This window comes from Dipodomys ordii, unplaced genomic scaffold (genome assembly GCF_000151885.1).
Source record: "Dipodomys ordii isolate 6190 unplaced genomic scaffold, Dord_2.0 Scaffold79, whole genome shotgun sequence".
Classification (NCBI taxonomy): domain Eukaryota; kingdom Metazoa; phylum Chordata; class Mammalia; order Rodentia; family Heteromyidae; genus Dipodomys; species Dipodomys ordii.
This window is the reverse complement of record NW_012267295.1, coordinates 4,792,754-4,808,474: the sequence shown is the minus strand read 5'-3', so window position 1 is coordinate 4,808,474 and position 15,721 is coordinate 4,792,754. Positions and strand designations below refer to the sequence as shown.

Sequence of the window (15,721 nt, the reverse complement as noted above, 5' to 3'; positions counted from 1 at the left end):
TGAAGTGGGGCCTGACACTTTTTTTGGGGGGAAGGGGTTGGGTGTTCCGGTCATGGGGCCTGAACTCTGGGCCTGGGTGCTGTCCCTCACTCTTCAACTTAAGGCTAGCGCTCTACCACCTGAGCCACAGAGCCACTTTCGGCTTTTTTTCTTTTTGCTTATGTGGTACTGGGGAATCGATCCCAGGGCCTCATGCATGCAAGACAAGCGCGCTACCACTGAGCCACCTTCCCAGCCCCTGATACTTCTTATAAGAAGCATCTACCTACAGCCCTGACTGTCAAGGGCTAACAGAAAGCAGATCACAGACATTAAGCCAAACAGTGAGCATCCTGAAGCCTCAGGATCCCCAATGCCAACCTCCATGGTCACAAGTGCCAGCAGAGTGCCTTGCATCTTTTACTTTCCTCGTCCCACACTGCCTATACCTTCACTGTTCAGTTTCTCTCCTTATCTGAGAGCAGCCAAGGGATGTGGGACTATGCTATCATGTCAATCCAGCCTCCCCTATTTATGCCCTCTCTACTCCCCCTAAAAACAGGGTCTACACAGAAGCAAGGCACACAAACAGAAACTCTTCCTTGACATAGCCAAAGGAATTCCCAAGCTGAAGTCAGACTGATAGCAGACCCTGGAGGAGAGCATCAATCATGAACTCATCTGCACTGAAGACAGCAGCTGAGCTCAGATGCAAACAAGAGGGTCTGACTCTCAAAGAGAGAGTCTTCCCTTTGCAGAAAAGACACGAGGCTCTCGATTCCTTTCTCCCTGGGAGAGTCACCCAGGAGTAGTCATCCCTCTGATTATTTTCTTCATAAGGGACCAGAAGACCCTGAAGCAAAGAAGTCCAAACATGATGTAAGCTTGGATATTGCAGGAAAGAGTGAGCAGGGATAAGAGTGGCATCGTGTGGAGACAAGATAGAAGTCTAGGGAATAGGGAGGTCATCCCAGGAGCTTCAAACAATCGAGCTCTGTTCCTAGGCTTTGAGAAAACCCACACGCTACGAAAGCCAAAGCAATAAAAGCTAAGCAAGCATGGTCACACATGTAGGAGTGCCATGGAGCCAGATGTTTGGAAACAGCTGGCAGCATCAACAGAAGCATGCAGAGGGTCACTAGGACAAGTCTTTCTGACAGCTGGATGGGGCAGGCAGTCCTGCAGAGGGGTCTCGAGAGTTTGAGTACTCAGGGATAAATCCCACCACCCCATGGATACTATACACTGCAACCTTGCAGAATGAACGCGCAGCTCAGGTGGGAGGGAGGGCCCACAGCAGGCGCTCAGATGCACAGACACTGAGCAAGGGCTTTGCTCCCACACAGCCACTCCAGGGAGCTGCTCCATTCACAGGCCACAGAGGCTCTTTGTGTCCAGCCGCCCCCTGTCCCAGAGTCTCACCCCCCCAAAGGAAAAGAGAGAGCAGCTGTGGCACAGAATTAGCCATGCCGCCCACAATGCCAGGCAAACAGGCAGCAGGAAGGCTCATGAGGTCATAGCGCAGAACCCAGCATGCAGAGAGGTAGACTACCCTACCCAGGAACCCTGGATGGCTTTGATCGCCCTCTAGCTATGAACCTGCTGGAGTATCCACCTTGATGACTTCAGGGACAATCAAAGTTCTTCTGATGTTGCTCAAAAGAAGCTGGTCTACAGCAGGAGGAACTGCCCAGAAAAGTGACAGTTAAGCCAGAGTTCTGGGAAGGACTCCCTTTCTACCCACCACATCCACCTACAGAGCAAAGCCTTGCATGTCTCTTGCAGAACAAAGACTCAGCAATCAACACTGAAAGCACTTTAATAACTAATATTCCCCAGGTAGAAGGGAACTTTGCAGTGAGCTGACAAAGAGGCAAGCGCAGGCGGCTGGCCTGTTTCACAACCAGCAAATCTCAGCGGGACCCAAATTCAGAGACACCAGTAGGAGGCCAGCAGAGGAACAGGAGTTACCTTCCCTTAGAAGGCACAGTGGCAGCCAGAATCTGTGCTCTGCTGCCAGCCCGGGGCTGGCTGGGAGCTTTCAAGTTCTCACAGAATTCTCTCAGATAAGGAAGAAAGGCACCATGTCACTTGGTTCCATGGTCAATAAGGGGAAAGTCCTAGAGGCTGAGTGCTTGGCTGTGCTGGGCAGAGGCCATCCTGGCTTCATGGCAAAGCACAGTGGGCATGATGTGAGCTACAAAGCCTGCCAAGAAGAGCGCCCTGCTCTGTAACAATGGGACTGCGGCTCCCATGACATCCCTGCAGATGGACAAGGCTTCCTGCTCTGACTTTGCTTCAGGTCACTAATTCTGAACGTCAGTGCCTGATGCTTCTGAAGGACAGAGGCTTTGCATCTGATCTGATCAAGAAAGCCCCAAGAGTTAAATGGTGGGTTGAGTTAGGAAACCCTGAGTTACAGTCTCAGCCCTGTCAACACCTCACTATATGGTCCCACACATATCCTTTCCTAGCTCCAGGTCTTGGTCTGTCCTTCCTACCTGCCATGAGAAGGTTGGGCTTAAGCTGGTCCGTAAAGTAGTACTTTTCAATGCGATTTTGCATATCTGCTTGTTGATAGGTCCTCACTAATGGGACCCATGATCTGGGCTGACTTAGCAATCAGTAAGGCAACACAGTTCTCACACATGGCCAGACCCAGTAGGGATTTCTGGGTAGCTCAAAAGGGACCACAACTCAACTGAGAGCTTGAGAACATTGCAGGACCCTCAGAAGTGCCAGGGCCAGGGCTGGGGAGCATCTTGTGGACACATGTGCTGAAGTGGTCCTGAGAAGAAGATTAAGGGGTTGGCCCAGTGGAAGCCCTTGGTGCTGTATAAAAGAAGGAGCCTGGTACCTTCTCCTACTATGTATGGGAGACCATGATCAAGCCTCCTCATCAGAACTTAGGATGAGGAATTTAGGATGGATACTAGAAATAACCCCAAAGCCAGGAGAGCTCAGAGATTGTTTGCACGAGGCTGGAGAATGCACATCTCCTGATACATGGTGATGACGTCCATCTGTAAACTCAACGCTGCCAGAAGAGAAGACACATTCCCAGTCCTCTGTATACTCTGGACCTTTGCACATGCTCTTCTCTACTCCCTAACTATACTTCCCCTTTGTTAAGCCTGGCATGGAATAGCACAGATGTGCCAGACAGAATTGTGATTCCATTCTGGATGGCTCACGCCTGCTCTAAACAAGTCCCAGGGAAGGAAGCCACCCAGCAGACCTCTACAAGAAACACAGGTACCAAAATGAGCTTGGGCTGAACTGGGGTCAGAATGACCAGGTGGTACAGGAGAAACAAGATGGGAACCTGGAGGTAGTTCCTGCAGTAGAAGGAATCTAGCACATTGACCTAAACCTATGTATCTCCACCAGGATTTGAGGTCCAAGGTCAGCAAACAGGCCATTCTGAGACCTGGCATGTTGCTCCTTCCTACATGTGGCTAAAACAGACTTCCTATGTGTAGTGTGTATGACTACACAGGAGAAAAAAGCAATGCTAGCAGAATATCCCATGAGGATGTCCAGACACCAAGGCCCAGGCCTGTCAGTGGCACTCCAAGACCCCCTTCTTGACCACAGAGCTGGCATCCAGGCAGGCGGCAGCCCGCCTTCGTGAAGCACTTACATAAATGAGCCCTGAGTAGTAACGTTCCTTGAGGTTGTGCAGCACTGATGCTTCATTGAGGCACGTGAGCTCCGCCATGTCCTCCACCTTGGAGAACTTGGGCGGGTTCATCTTCTGGATGTCATCTTTGTTCACCTTCACCTTCTTCCCGTTCTCCACCAGCTCTACGATGGCCTCCTCGCCCACTTCCTCCTTGAGGCTGGCTGGCTCAAAGCCACTCTTGTCGGAAGGCACCCATACCAACTTCTTGGCAGCCCAGTCGGCCTGTGCCAGAGGGTTATTGATGAAGTTTTTGTCCACATAGAGATATTTATCTGCCGCTTGCTGTGCCATGGTGACTCACAGCCAGGACCTGAAAGAGAAAAAAGAACAAAATGTTAGATACAAACACGTCGGCCACTCAAAGACTATTTTCCTTTTTCTCTTCTCTCCTCACTGCAAACTCTATAGCACAGTATAATTCTGCATAACTGCACAACTTGCAAGAATTTTGTTGCTCTGCATTTTGAGGAGAAAAACGTGCATCATGATTGATACAAGCTAACAGTGAGGATTTTGTGGGAAATTAATGGTGAGGTGTACTATTCTGGGGCAAGCAGACAATCAAGCAAACCCATAAAACAATCCTATGAGCCAACCACCAGTGGCTCACACCTGTAACCCTAGCCACTCCGAAGGCTGAGATCTGAGGATCGGGGTTCAAAGCCAGTCCAGGCAGGAAAGTCCAAGGGAGTCTTACCTTCAATTAATCAGCAAAAAGATGGAAATGGGACTGTACCTCAAGTGCAAGTGCCAGCCTTGAGCAAAAAGGCTAATGGACAGTGTTCAGACCCTGAGTTCAAGCCCCAGTACCAACACAGAAAGGAAAGGATCAAGAAGAAAGAAAAAAAGAGGAAGAGGAGCAGGAAGAGGAGAAAAAGGAGAAGGAAAAAGAGGAGAAGAAAGAAGATTCTCTGTGCAAAATGATGAGTGCAAGAGTCTCAAAGGTGGATGTGACTACATCACTGCACTACACCTGCTAGGGTAGGAGTGACTGCACAATTTAGGATTTCCAAGTAAACCAGGTTTCTAATTAGCTAAGAAAGGCAGTTCACTGCACCCACACAATGGTAGACATTGCCAGTTAAATATGTTTTTTCCCCTTATTTACAGAGTCTACAAAGACAATCAATAAAAGAAAGCTAATACCAATATATGCCATGGCAAACTTTAATTCCATCTTGATAACACTACACAAAGAAAAAAAGAACAAAAGTCAGGCTCCAGGATGCGCCATCAAGATAAAAACGTAACCTGCACAATTTGCAGGTCAGAAAAACATTCACATTTTTCTGAACTCAGATGGCAAGGTGAAGTGGAAGGGCAGCAGCCCCTCCTATCTACGGGGTTTCACAGTTTGTGCCACATGCATAGACCACCTAGGGCTAACTAGGTAAGATGCCATATTTTACATACACTGTATCTTGTCCCTAAGACATACACATTGTAGCTTACCAAACAAAAGCTCCCTGGGATGAAGGGGCTTGTCCAGAGTCACCAGGAAGGGCTGACTCCATGCCTCTACTCACCCCAGCTCAGAGACCCAGGACCCCGAGATAACTGTGGCTTTGAGTGAACCAAAACCAGGATCTGAAACCTTATCTGAGACACTGAGCCTGGGCCAATAGAGGAAGCAACCAGAGCTCCCTGCCTGGACTCCCAACCTAGACAGTCTTCCTCTGTAATAATACCAAGGCCCCCACCCTGGAAATCCAGGATGGCTCCAGACCCCAAACTAGAGTACCATAGCTTAGAAGTTACTAGATCCACAGAGACTTGAATGCCAAGAATGCTGGAGGCTTGGTAGGCAATGCACAAAAGGAAAAATCAGCCGCCCAGGCCTCCTTCTCTGCTGCCCTGGCCTCCCTCCATGAGAGGCTGGTTTCCTGGAAATCCGGTGCTCACAAGCTCCTCCAGACAGGAGGCTGACATCAGCAGCCCCACCAGCTCCATCAACTGGTAGTTTTCTTTATATCTCCCCCACACAACCCCCCCATACCAGCAGACCCCAAAATCCCCTCAGGAAATCTTTCAAGGACCACCACAGAAAGGTAAGGCCCAGCATAGTGGGCAGTAATAAGGCAAGACTGGATGGCCAAAGTACCGGCAGCCTTCATCTTCCCTGGTTAGCCAGGGAGCGGTGCCCAGGCACCGCCAGCTGAAGTCCAACACAAAGCCAAGGTTTTCTCTGCCACAGAAAATCCCAGTTGTCCTCTGCTTTCCTACAGATCTGAGTACCAGCCAGGCGGTGTCCCCATGGCCTCCCATCGTGTCCCCGCAACATGTCCCTGCCACAAGCTGTTATCCTGCTGCTGCTGGTTCTCAATTCTTTTACAGACCTCAAACTCATACAGGGGTGGGGAATATCTTGTCTGTGGCTTTGAAATCATTTGGTACATGGCATCAGCCGCCATCTGCCTGTGCAGACAATTTTGTTTTGCCCCAAAATGATGTTATAAATATCCAAATGGGTTTTGGCAGACAAAGTGTCCCCACCTCTGTAAGAGAACCTTAATGTCACCATATAAAATCCTAAGTCTGTTGCTAGTTGAGAGTTTCACTGAGAGCTGGGCATGGTGATCTACATCTGTAATCCCAGCACTCAGGAGGCCGAGGAACATGGATTCTGTGAGCTCAGAAGTTTGAGCCCAGCCTGGGCAACATAGAGAGTCCATCTCAGAAAGAGAAGATTTAGTGAAGACAAGTGAGGGCATGACCGCCTTTCACAAGATGCCTACCAGGAGGAGGAGGACGGTGTCAGTCACTAAGCGTCACCCAACCAACACCAAGTTCAGTTTGCTCACCACTTCCCTAAACCATCAGTCACCTCTATCACCTTCAACTTATCAATGAATAAACGGGCTCAGAGATAGGTAATCCTGATGTGAAGTGGGATTTGAACCCAGATCTGCTGGGCCCTGTACCTGCAGTCCTGTGGATAAGCTGAGTGGGACATGAGGAAAGGAGAGAAATGAATTCAACAAATACTGGGCCTTATCGGGCAGGCTGAGGGCCAGCCTTCCCAGGGGAGCCACTGTCCAAAAAGTGTGGTGGCACACTTCAGCTTCTCCCACTGTGAGGGTGACAGTCCTTGGCAGAGTCTACTCCCCCCCGCCATGCCAGCCCAGGTCCAACCAATAGCAAAGACTCCACGTGGGGAGGCAAGCTTCTGGCAGGCCCTGGGCTCCTCCAAACTGTAGTCCCGGTGCCCCTGGCTTATCCTGGCAATCTGGGGGAACCTTTGGCTTGCCTTTTGTATTGGTGGATCTGTCCTGGGGACCTGGGGGGAGGGGGAGGGGGTGTCTCACCCAAGTAACTGCTCTGTGCTGACTTTAGTGATACAACACAGTGGAATAGCACTGGCCACACAATGGTTTGTGGAGGCCTAGAAACCAAGCCACACTTCCTGCAAAGGGAGGGGCACAATGCATCCCTCAGGCTGACAAAGAGGGCTGCCCCCTACCGACAAAGCCCCCCCCATGCTAGGGGGCATCATGGAGGGCCAGCCTGCAGTCCCATTTCCTCTCACGTCTTTCCCAGAAGGTTTTGCTAAATGACCCTGGGCTCTGTTGCGGGCCAAGGACCAAGTTCTTTGGTTTCAACAACTTTGCTGGAATGACGTAGGTGAGCTGCATTGCCAAGATCAATAAATGGGCTAGATGGGCGGGGAGGGCCTCAGAGGTCACAGCATACTGCGTGTTTTCAGGAAAAGCCCCTGGCCAGCCTGAGCAGGAGCCTCCTCCCTAAGTCACATGTTGGCAGAGGGTCTTGCGAGCCCGCCCCCACCTGGGGCAAGTGAAGAAGCTCCGTGATTCCTGTGTGCCCATACTAACACTCACCTCTCCAGGAGGCGGGGAGATGGAGCCGCCTCAGCAATGATCCATATCCTCATTTCTAAGCTGGGCTGGAAGAGCTGCTCACCATGAAACAGGAGCACTGTAGGGAGGGGGCGCCTGCCCAGTCGAGAGCCCACATGCAGCCACTCCCCCTCCCTGTCCTGGACTGCTAAATAGCCTCTTGGAAACTTGTCTGTAAAGTGCACATCCTATAAAAATAGCCCCAAAGCCCTGAAACATCCTCCTTGCTCCCCCAAAGTTAGTTTCTTGCCCCCCTCCTCCCAATAGTCCCTTCTATCCTGACTCATAGACCTTTAACTATCAAAGGCAGAGGAAAGAGTTTCAGTTTTTTATCTTCCCTACTTCATTTGCTAGAATTTGCTCTCTGATCATTTTTCATCCCAGAGCTTTTTTGGCCACACAAGCTGGGGGAACAAGGACTCAAACCCAGAACACCTGCCTCCAAATGACCCTCTGGGTCATTTGGTAACTGTATAATATTCCTAAGGAGATTTTTAACTACCACACTGAGGGCTTTTTCCCTCTTACCCACTGCACCTTCCTGAAATGCAGACACTGGTGGAAAGGAACATGTTCATGGCTCCGAGGTGTGCTGTCTGATCAGCTGCCAAGTGGGTTGATTAGAAGCATGCTGCTACTTGGGTAGAGTGTACATGGAAGAGCCAACCACACCAGCAGTCTGCCACTGAAATCACCATTCACAGGCAAGTTGTGTGCTAGATCAAATGCCTCAGGGAAGGCTAAGCTTCTGCTGGAGGGATGGCAGGCACGCAAAGAGTTAAGGGGAGCAGCAGCCCTGGCCCACTGGAGTCGGTTCAGGCTGGGCTGCCCTTCCCCAGTGGCTTCCTGTGGGTCCCAATCCAACTCCAGAAACCCAAGCAGTTGCCTTTTTAGGCCATAATCGAGCAGGACACACCAGAGGCTAAATTAGGACTCTCAGGAAATGATGAAACTGAAAGTAAAGTTGACCAAAAACCTCTTCTTTCAACCCAAAATGCAATTCCTTGATTATCTGCCTTCCACCTCTTCCTAAGCATCCACTCAGGTTTTCTATTCCTCCCAGTGCTCCCTAAGAACTCCCTCTTCCCTTCCTCTGTTTCTGCCTTTACTTTATTTGTGTTTATACAGAAAACAAGCTGCTGGCATGCTGAAGACTATGTACACTGCTAAGCCAAGTGTCTTGTGGAGACACTAGGAGCCTTTCTATTCCTAGACAACCAAGACTAATATAAAATCCTCCAAGGCCAAGTTCAAGGCTGAGAGCCTTCAAGGCATCATACTTGTCATGAAGCTACAGCCTAACAAAGCACTCTGTTCTCTCAATCCTGGTGATAATTTCATATTCACTTTACAAATGAGAAAAATGAGGTTCACACAGGTCATAAAACCCAGCTTCAAAGTCAGCCACGTAGCATCGATGTGCGGTGCAGTTTCCACTTGAACTGCCTTTCCAGTGAGGTCACCAGGGTTAAAAGAAGAAAACATGGATCTCTCCAGTTAGGCAGACAGTAGCTTGTCTCCTCCTACAATGGCTTGCAACTTAACTTACTGAACTGAAGTAAGAAGATGGTAGTATAACTTTGGGTCTGATTTTAGTGTTCTGTAATCCTGGTGCTCCAGAAGTTGGACTAACCCGTTACCAATGGCCTGAACATGCCAAGACTTGAATTCAGAGACCCCCAGCCACCTCCACCCATACACTGTTTCTGTATGGATGCTCTATCTTATACCATCTCTCAGCTTTACAACTGCTATGGAGAAAACAGCTTTCCTCACTTCCACCACAATGTTCTATCCCAACTAGCAGCCCAGAGAGACACAGAGCCAGTAGACCATGAGCCAAAATAAATCTTATTCCTTTAAGATGTTTATATCAAGTATCAGTCTCAGGATGAAGAGCTGACTAACACAGACCAGAAGGCCAAGTCGAGCTGAATCACTGGATATGTGTGAGCAGACCCCATTTCTGTTTCATTCCCACCTTTATCCATGAGAACATAGATGAACGGGTGTCTCTTCCTTGCAGCTGTTGGTTTTGAGTTGAGTGAAATCAGGGCCTAAATCCCGCTTTAAGGAAAGTTAAGCAGTGGCTGCGACAATCTTCAAACCCATCAGCTTCAATTATGTGATCAACTAAACCATACTGAGGATCAACATACAAAAACCATTTAAAAGATACCAAGGTGCCAAGGGATTTATTATGTAGAGGAACAACAGGACCCACTAGCAGATGTGTTCATCTAGACCACACAGTATAACATCAACAGAAAGCAATTTCACGGTGTGCTTCTGTCCCTAGGTGCTGTCCCAATACCAAGGGCAAAAGGCACCCATTATATAGATATGCTGCTGTATGGGTCAATGTGATCTTTGACCTGGGCCAAAGTCTCTAGACTCACCTGTAAAGGCAAATAAAATCTATGTTGTCTTCCCTATTTCAAAGGCTGTTTGACTGAACATGCACACAGCAATGAGACAGGTAACCTGTCACTATGAATACTAGCTCCACTAAGGAAAAGCCCTGTCCACAAGCCCTGTCAATAACTGGCTCTCACATAGACTGGGTTAGGAGAGAAGAGGAACCAAGCAACTTACAAAGGGAACAAAGAGAAAAAGGAACTCAAGTGAAAATGTGGAGACTCAGAGGAGAGGAGTATCATGGAGTATCTCCCGAAGGCTGTGACTTTTAAGCTGAGTTTTTAAAGCTGGGTAGAATACTGACAGGAGAGGGGCAAAGATGGTTGGAAAGGAGTCTAGGCCAGGGAAGGGCAGTGAGATTCAACATGTAGAAACAGAGCATAGAGGTTCGTAAATTACACAGAAAATGATGACAGAGTGCTGTTTTTCACCATCAGCACTGTGAACACTTGGGGGTCAGTAAGGCTGTTGTATGGAGCTCTCCTGCACATTATAAGACATTTAGCAGCATGGTACCACTCTGCCCCCAGCATGACATACCAAAGGGGGACTGAAGGGCAAAAGTGCCCCAGGTGAGTTAGATACTTGTGCTTTGGTAAACCTTTTCCCAGTTCTAAAACATCCAGGCCAACCAAATCTCTCTAATAAAACAGAAATCTGACTGGTGGTGTAGCTCAGCTGTAGAATGTTGCCTAGAATATGGGAGGTCCTGAGTTCAAGCCACAACACACACACACACACACACACACACACACACACAAACACACACACAGGGATACACAACTCTCTACTTGAAGGGTCATTTAAAATTATCTGCCAAGGAAAACATTTTACAATCGCTATGAATGTAATCTTTGAATAAGTTAATAAACACAGGCACAGTGGTACACACCTGTAAATCTTGAGGCAATCTGGGCTCTACTTATCTCCAAAAAAAGGGGGGGAGGGAGAAGAAGGAAGTCCTCAGGAGAAAATTATTCCAGGACCAAAACAATAACCAATATAGATGACACTGTACCCAAGAAATAAGTACCACTTGTAATAAGACTGAATCTTAAGGGCTCTGACCTAGATCTGACCAGCTGGATTGTACTTTAAAGATCTAGTAGTACTAGGCTTATCTAGTACGCACCTGTGTTTGGTCCCTAGCACCACAAATGAATAGGTGGATAAATACCCTAAAAATCCTGATTTAAAAGACAACCTGGGCCAAAAAAAAAAAAAAAAAAAAAAGGCTGATATGGTCATATGGCACCATAGACAGAAATGGAGATCTTTCAGGACCTCCATCGCTCAGAACTTCCACAGCTCAACCTGTAGTTCAAAAACAAAAGGCTCAGCAGCATCACACAGAGATGACAAGTAATAGGAAGCAGACAAAGTCAGGTTTGGGGATGAGGGTGGATCAGGGCTGCTCTTATGACTGTGCTAGCTCACCCCATCCTGGGAAACCCACCACATCGCATATTTTTGTCTTCCTCCCCCAGGATACCAGCTGACTATTCCCCGCCCAGCCTTCTCCTCCACACTCTCCCCAGCATTTCTAAGCATCTTTCAGAAAGCCATCTATATACACCTGCAGTAGCAGGAGCAGCTTTCTTGGAAAATAAACTGCTCATCTAGCTACTTGGAGACCTCTTGGAGGCTTCCAAAAGGCCAGGACCCCAACAAGAGGAAGAAGCCCTTACATCTCAGCTCAAATAGTCCCTAATGCAGCAAAAAGATGCCTGGATCCATGTTCCTCCCCTCTGGCCTCTGTACTCATCTTCACAACAGTGACCAAACAGCAGAACTGTAATTACTTGAACTTTTATTTGATAACAGCAATCTGCCTCCATCATCTTGATTCCAAATGTCTACACAGGATGCCTGTCCCAGAGCAGATGCTCAGGTACAGTTTTCCATAAGGATGGCTAGATTCGTAAAGAAGCAAAGATAAGGAAGGAGTAAATGGGGAAGATTTCTAAAAGGCCGAAAAATCCCCTCCAGCTGTGCAAAGAGGGCCTGAGGGGCAGAGCCACCTGATCTATTAGGAAAATTAAACTATTCTTGAGCTGATTTTTATACCCTCAAAACAAAAAGGGGGGCTGGGAAGGTGGCTCAGTGGTAGAGTGCTTGCCTTGCATGCATGAGGCCCTGGGTTCAATTCCTCAGCACCACATAAGCAAAAAGAAAAAAGCCAGAAGTGGTACTGTGGCTCAAGTGGTAGAGTGCTAGCCTTGAGCTGAAGAGCTGAGGGACTGCACCCAAGCCCAGAGTTCAGGCCCCATGACCAGACCCAAAAACAAAAAAAAATTAAAAAAGGAAAATAGAGAGGCTTTAGCATGTAAGGAGATATAAGAGTGAAGGTAGGGGGAGGTGGGAGGTGGGAGGTGGGAGATGGGAAGGGGTGGGAAGCAGAAACAAAGGAGGAGGCAACAATGCTTGATAAGAATTGTACTCATTATCTTGCCCATATAATTGTAACCCCTCTGTACAGTATTTTCACAATTAAAAAACAAAACAAAACGAAAAAGTGAAGTTAATTCATTAGCCCCCAAGAAGCTGTGCATAGGATTTAACCAATTCAGTTTTATAGAAGCTTTTGGTACCCCCAACTTATCAAAGTGTTAGCATCTACCACTTATTACCAGACCAACATAAAAGAAAGGACAGCTAATAGCCTCTACTCTCCTTGGAATGCCAAAAGACATGGAGCGTGGCTTACACCTGCTGAACAGCACTGCAGCCACTGGCCTTTGATAGTAACTTTCAACAAGAAGGTAGTACTCGAAAATCCCACCATGGGGACACTTGCAAATCACAAGATAAATGCTTCTAAGACACTGATGGGGTGGAATGGGAATTGCCCTGGGGCCAGACAGACTTGGGCTTGAGTTCTAACATCTCACATCCCTGCTTAGAGTTCCTGGGATTTTGAACAAGTTGTTCAATTTAGATGAGGGGGAAAAAATACTTGCTATTAGAAGAGCTGCAACTCAGGTTCTGAAATATAACATGATACTTCCCATCCCTCTACCTTGCCTGCCTGACCTAGTGAGCCCCATCCTTTCCAGGCCCCAACCCCTGCTCCCTACCCTCCTGCAGCCACCATGCACACTAAGGCAGTGAGAGCCTACAAAGGAAAACCTGCAAATGTTCACCCAATCCAGCCTGACGCTCAGGCATATAACTTAGGAAAAAGACTGGTCTGGGAAAATTCTGGTCTGACAGAATGTACCCAAGGGATGTGGCAGCAGAGCTGGACTGGCTTGATGGGAGCTAACCTCCCAGGCTTCCACTTGCCCACCTGCAAGATGTCCTTTGTGGGCCAGAGCTGCTCCCAAGACTCTAGGAAGACAATGAACTTCCCAGCATAAACACCAGAGCTGCACAGCAGCTATCCACAGGTAGGGTCTGTGAAGGAGGGCCTTCTGACCCAGGACCAGCCTTATAGAAGCCCCTCCACCCTCCACAGGCACTCACTGTCCCCAGGCTGGGATGAGGTGGCTGCCCAGAGCCCAGAAGGAAGAAGCTGCTGAGGAATGGGAGGGCAGCACGCAGACCCCTTTCCTCCCCACCTCAGGAATGTTGTTTGCTTACAGAAGAAGCTGGGGCTTGTTTCCATTAGCAGTATTCCAACCCAAGCCCAAGCTGATGCTCAGCAGATAAGGAAACCAGACCAAAGACAGGCCAGAGAGGAATTTAGCCTTTAGCACCAAAGCCCAGGCCCTCTCCTCTGCTGCCCTTCCCTCCTCAAAGGCCGCTGGGAACTGTCTTGTGACTTGAGGGACTAGGGAAGGGGTGCACGTGTGAGTATCTGCCTGAAAGGCTCAAAGCTGGGCCTGTGGTGATAAACATATACAATGTTTTTTGCCAATTAAAAAAAAATGTTTTTTTAAGCCATCAGAATTTCATGTGTAGATTCCCGTCTCCTACACAAGAACCAAAGCCCCCCAATCTTATCAGCCATTTAGGAATTCGGACTTTATTCTAGGGGGCAGCGACATCATCAAATGTGTATTTTAAAGAAAGCACCCTCACTAATCTCACTAAAGGGGGTGGTGGGCAGACAGTAGTTGGAAAGTACCAGAGAGGAGGTTGATGACAGAGAGAGGCAGCTAGCTGCCTATTCAGACCAAGTAGAAAGAGACTGTCTTAGAGACAAATACAGCCAGGCTTCACCCTCTGACCAAAAAGAGCCTCAGTCATTGCATCCCAAGGAAGAAACAGAAGCATTTCAGGGCTCCAGGGCCACTGCTTCTACAGCATCAGGCACAGATCTCACGTAGCATCTGTCTTCTCCACTCCCAAATCAGTCTATTAGATTCAGAGCCTCAACAGACAGCATTTCTAAACAAATCAACCAATTAATCAGCAGAAGTCAGCCCTGCCACTCACACTAGCAAGACAACCTGCCCTAAAGACAAGCTGCTGACTGTTTGGGAAGTACAGCCAGGCCATGCACCATCTTCCCAGGAACCCTCCTCTGCCAGAGGTCCTCCACCCCAGCCAGCAGAGCTGCCTCCCTCCAAGTGTAGCCTTTGATCAGGCTGCCCCAGAGAATAGCTAGACGTCCCTTCTCTTCAAGTTATCCACTGCCAGATTCTCCAAGCCAGAGGCACCAAATGCCACCTCACCCAGAGGCTTTCCCTAACACTGTGGTGCAGAATGCTCACCCCTGGCCTCTTCCCTCTAAGCCAGTACAATCTGCCTCATGCTAGGACATCTGCTTCTCTGCCTGTCTCTCCATGTCCCTTAGAACTCCTGGACTACTATACACCTGCCCCTCTGGCTGGAGTGTTGCCTGAGCTCCGGGCCCTGCATAGAACCACACACACCACCTCCAATTCCATCGATGCTATTGGAAGGACCTAAACTGTTCAAAATGCTTGGAAGTGTCTTCTGGGAAAGAATCTGGGCTTTGGAGGGAGAGAGAGAATGACTTTCCAAGGGTAACCCACACACACACATAATATCCTCAGGTCTAATGTCTCCAGGAAGAAAGGAGGAAAGGGGAGAGGTGGGGGGGGGGCGGGGAAGGGGGGAGCTTAAACAACAGGTTGGGCAGCTTTCATCCAAAGCTAAGAGGCCAGACAGGCAGGCAGACCTGGAACTGGATCTGCAGATAAGTCATCTACAGTGGACCCTGGCTTTGCTTTTAATTGGTTCAATATTTGCACAGTGAGATCACTCAAGAGCCTCACCTGGCTGGTAATGAGCTTCCACTCAGCTTCCACTGCGGAGAGAAGCAAGTTATCCCAGACAGGAGTAGCGCCCCTCCCAAGCTATCCACTGCGAGGGGCAGCCATCCCTCCCTCAGCTCCCAACTTAGACTCACCCGGTCTCCCTCCTGTCACATGTGGAGCTGCTCACCAACCATGCCCTTCTGCAGACAGCCTCCCCCCAGCCTGCCAGGCACTGCCCACACAGTGCGGGGGCAACTCAGCCCTTCAGACTCCCGCAGCGTGCCTGTTCCTTCCCTCTGGTTCTGCTGATAGAATGGTTTTTCCCTCCTTAGGCATGTGAGCACAGTTTGCTGAAACTCAATGCAGAAAAATAACCATACTCAAAAGATTTAATTATATGTCCGCCATCTAACTGCAAAAAGGAAAGATGCTGGTGTTCGGCATCCTAGTGAAGGCTGCTGAGAAATGCAACCCATGATCAGAAATTAGACAATTTCAGAAATCAGACGCTTCCAAAGGCCACTCAGCCCAAAATCTGCCAGAATGACCAGCAGCATGTTATTCTCTTAGTGATATACAAATCATGTTTCTTTTCCTTTTCTTTTTTGGCTATAATG

General features: G+C 48.6%; 1 protein-coding gene across 1 annotated transcript in view; it reads right to left on the bottom strand.

Annotated features, from left to right (window-relative positions):
* Positions 1-15,721, bottom strand: part of Myh9 (myosin, heavy chain 9, non-muscle) — an 88,930-nt gene that overhangs the window by 56,325 nt on the left and 16,884 nt on the right. The window contains exon 2 of the mRNA XM_013024854.1: positions 3,623-3,974. Coding sequence (XP_012880308.1) covers positions 3,623-3,955 — 333 coding nt within the window. The 5' untranslated portion in view covers positions 3,956-3,974. The remainder of the gene's footprint in view (positions 1-3,622; positions 3,975-15,721) is intronic.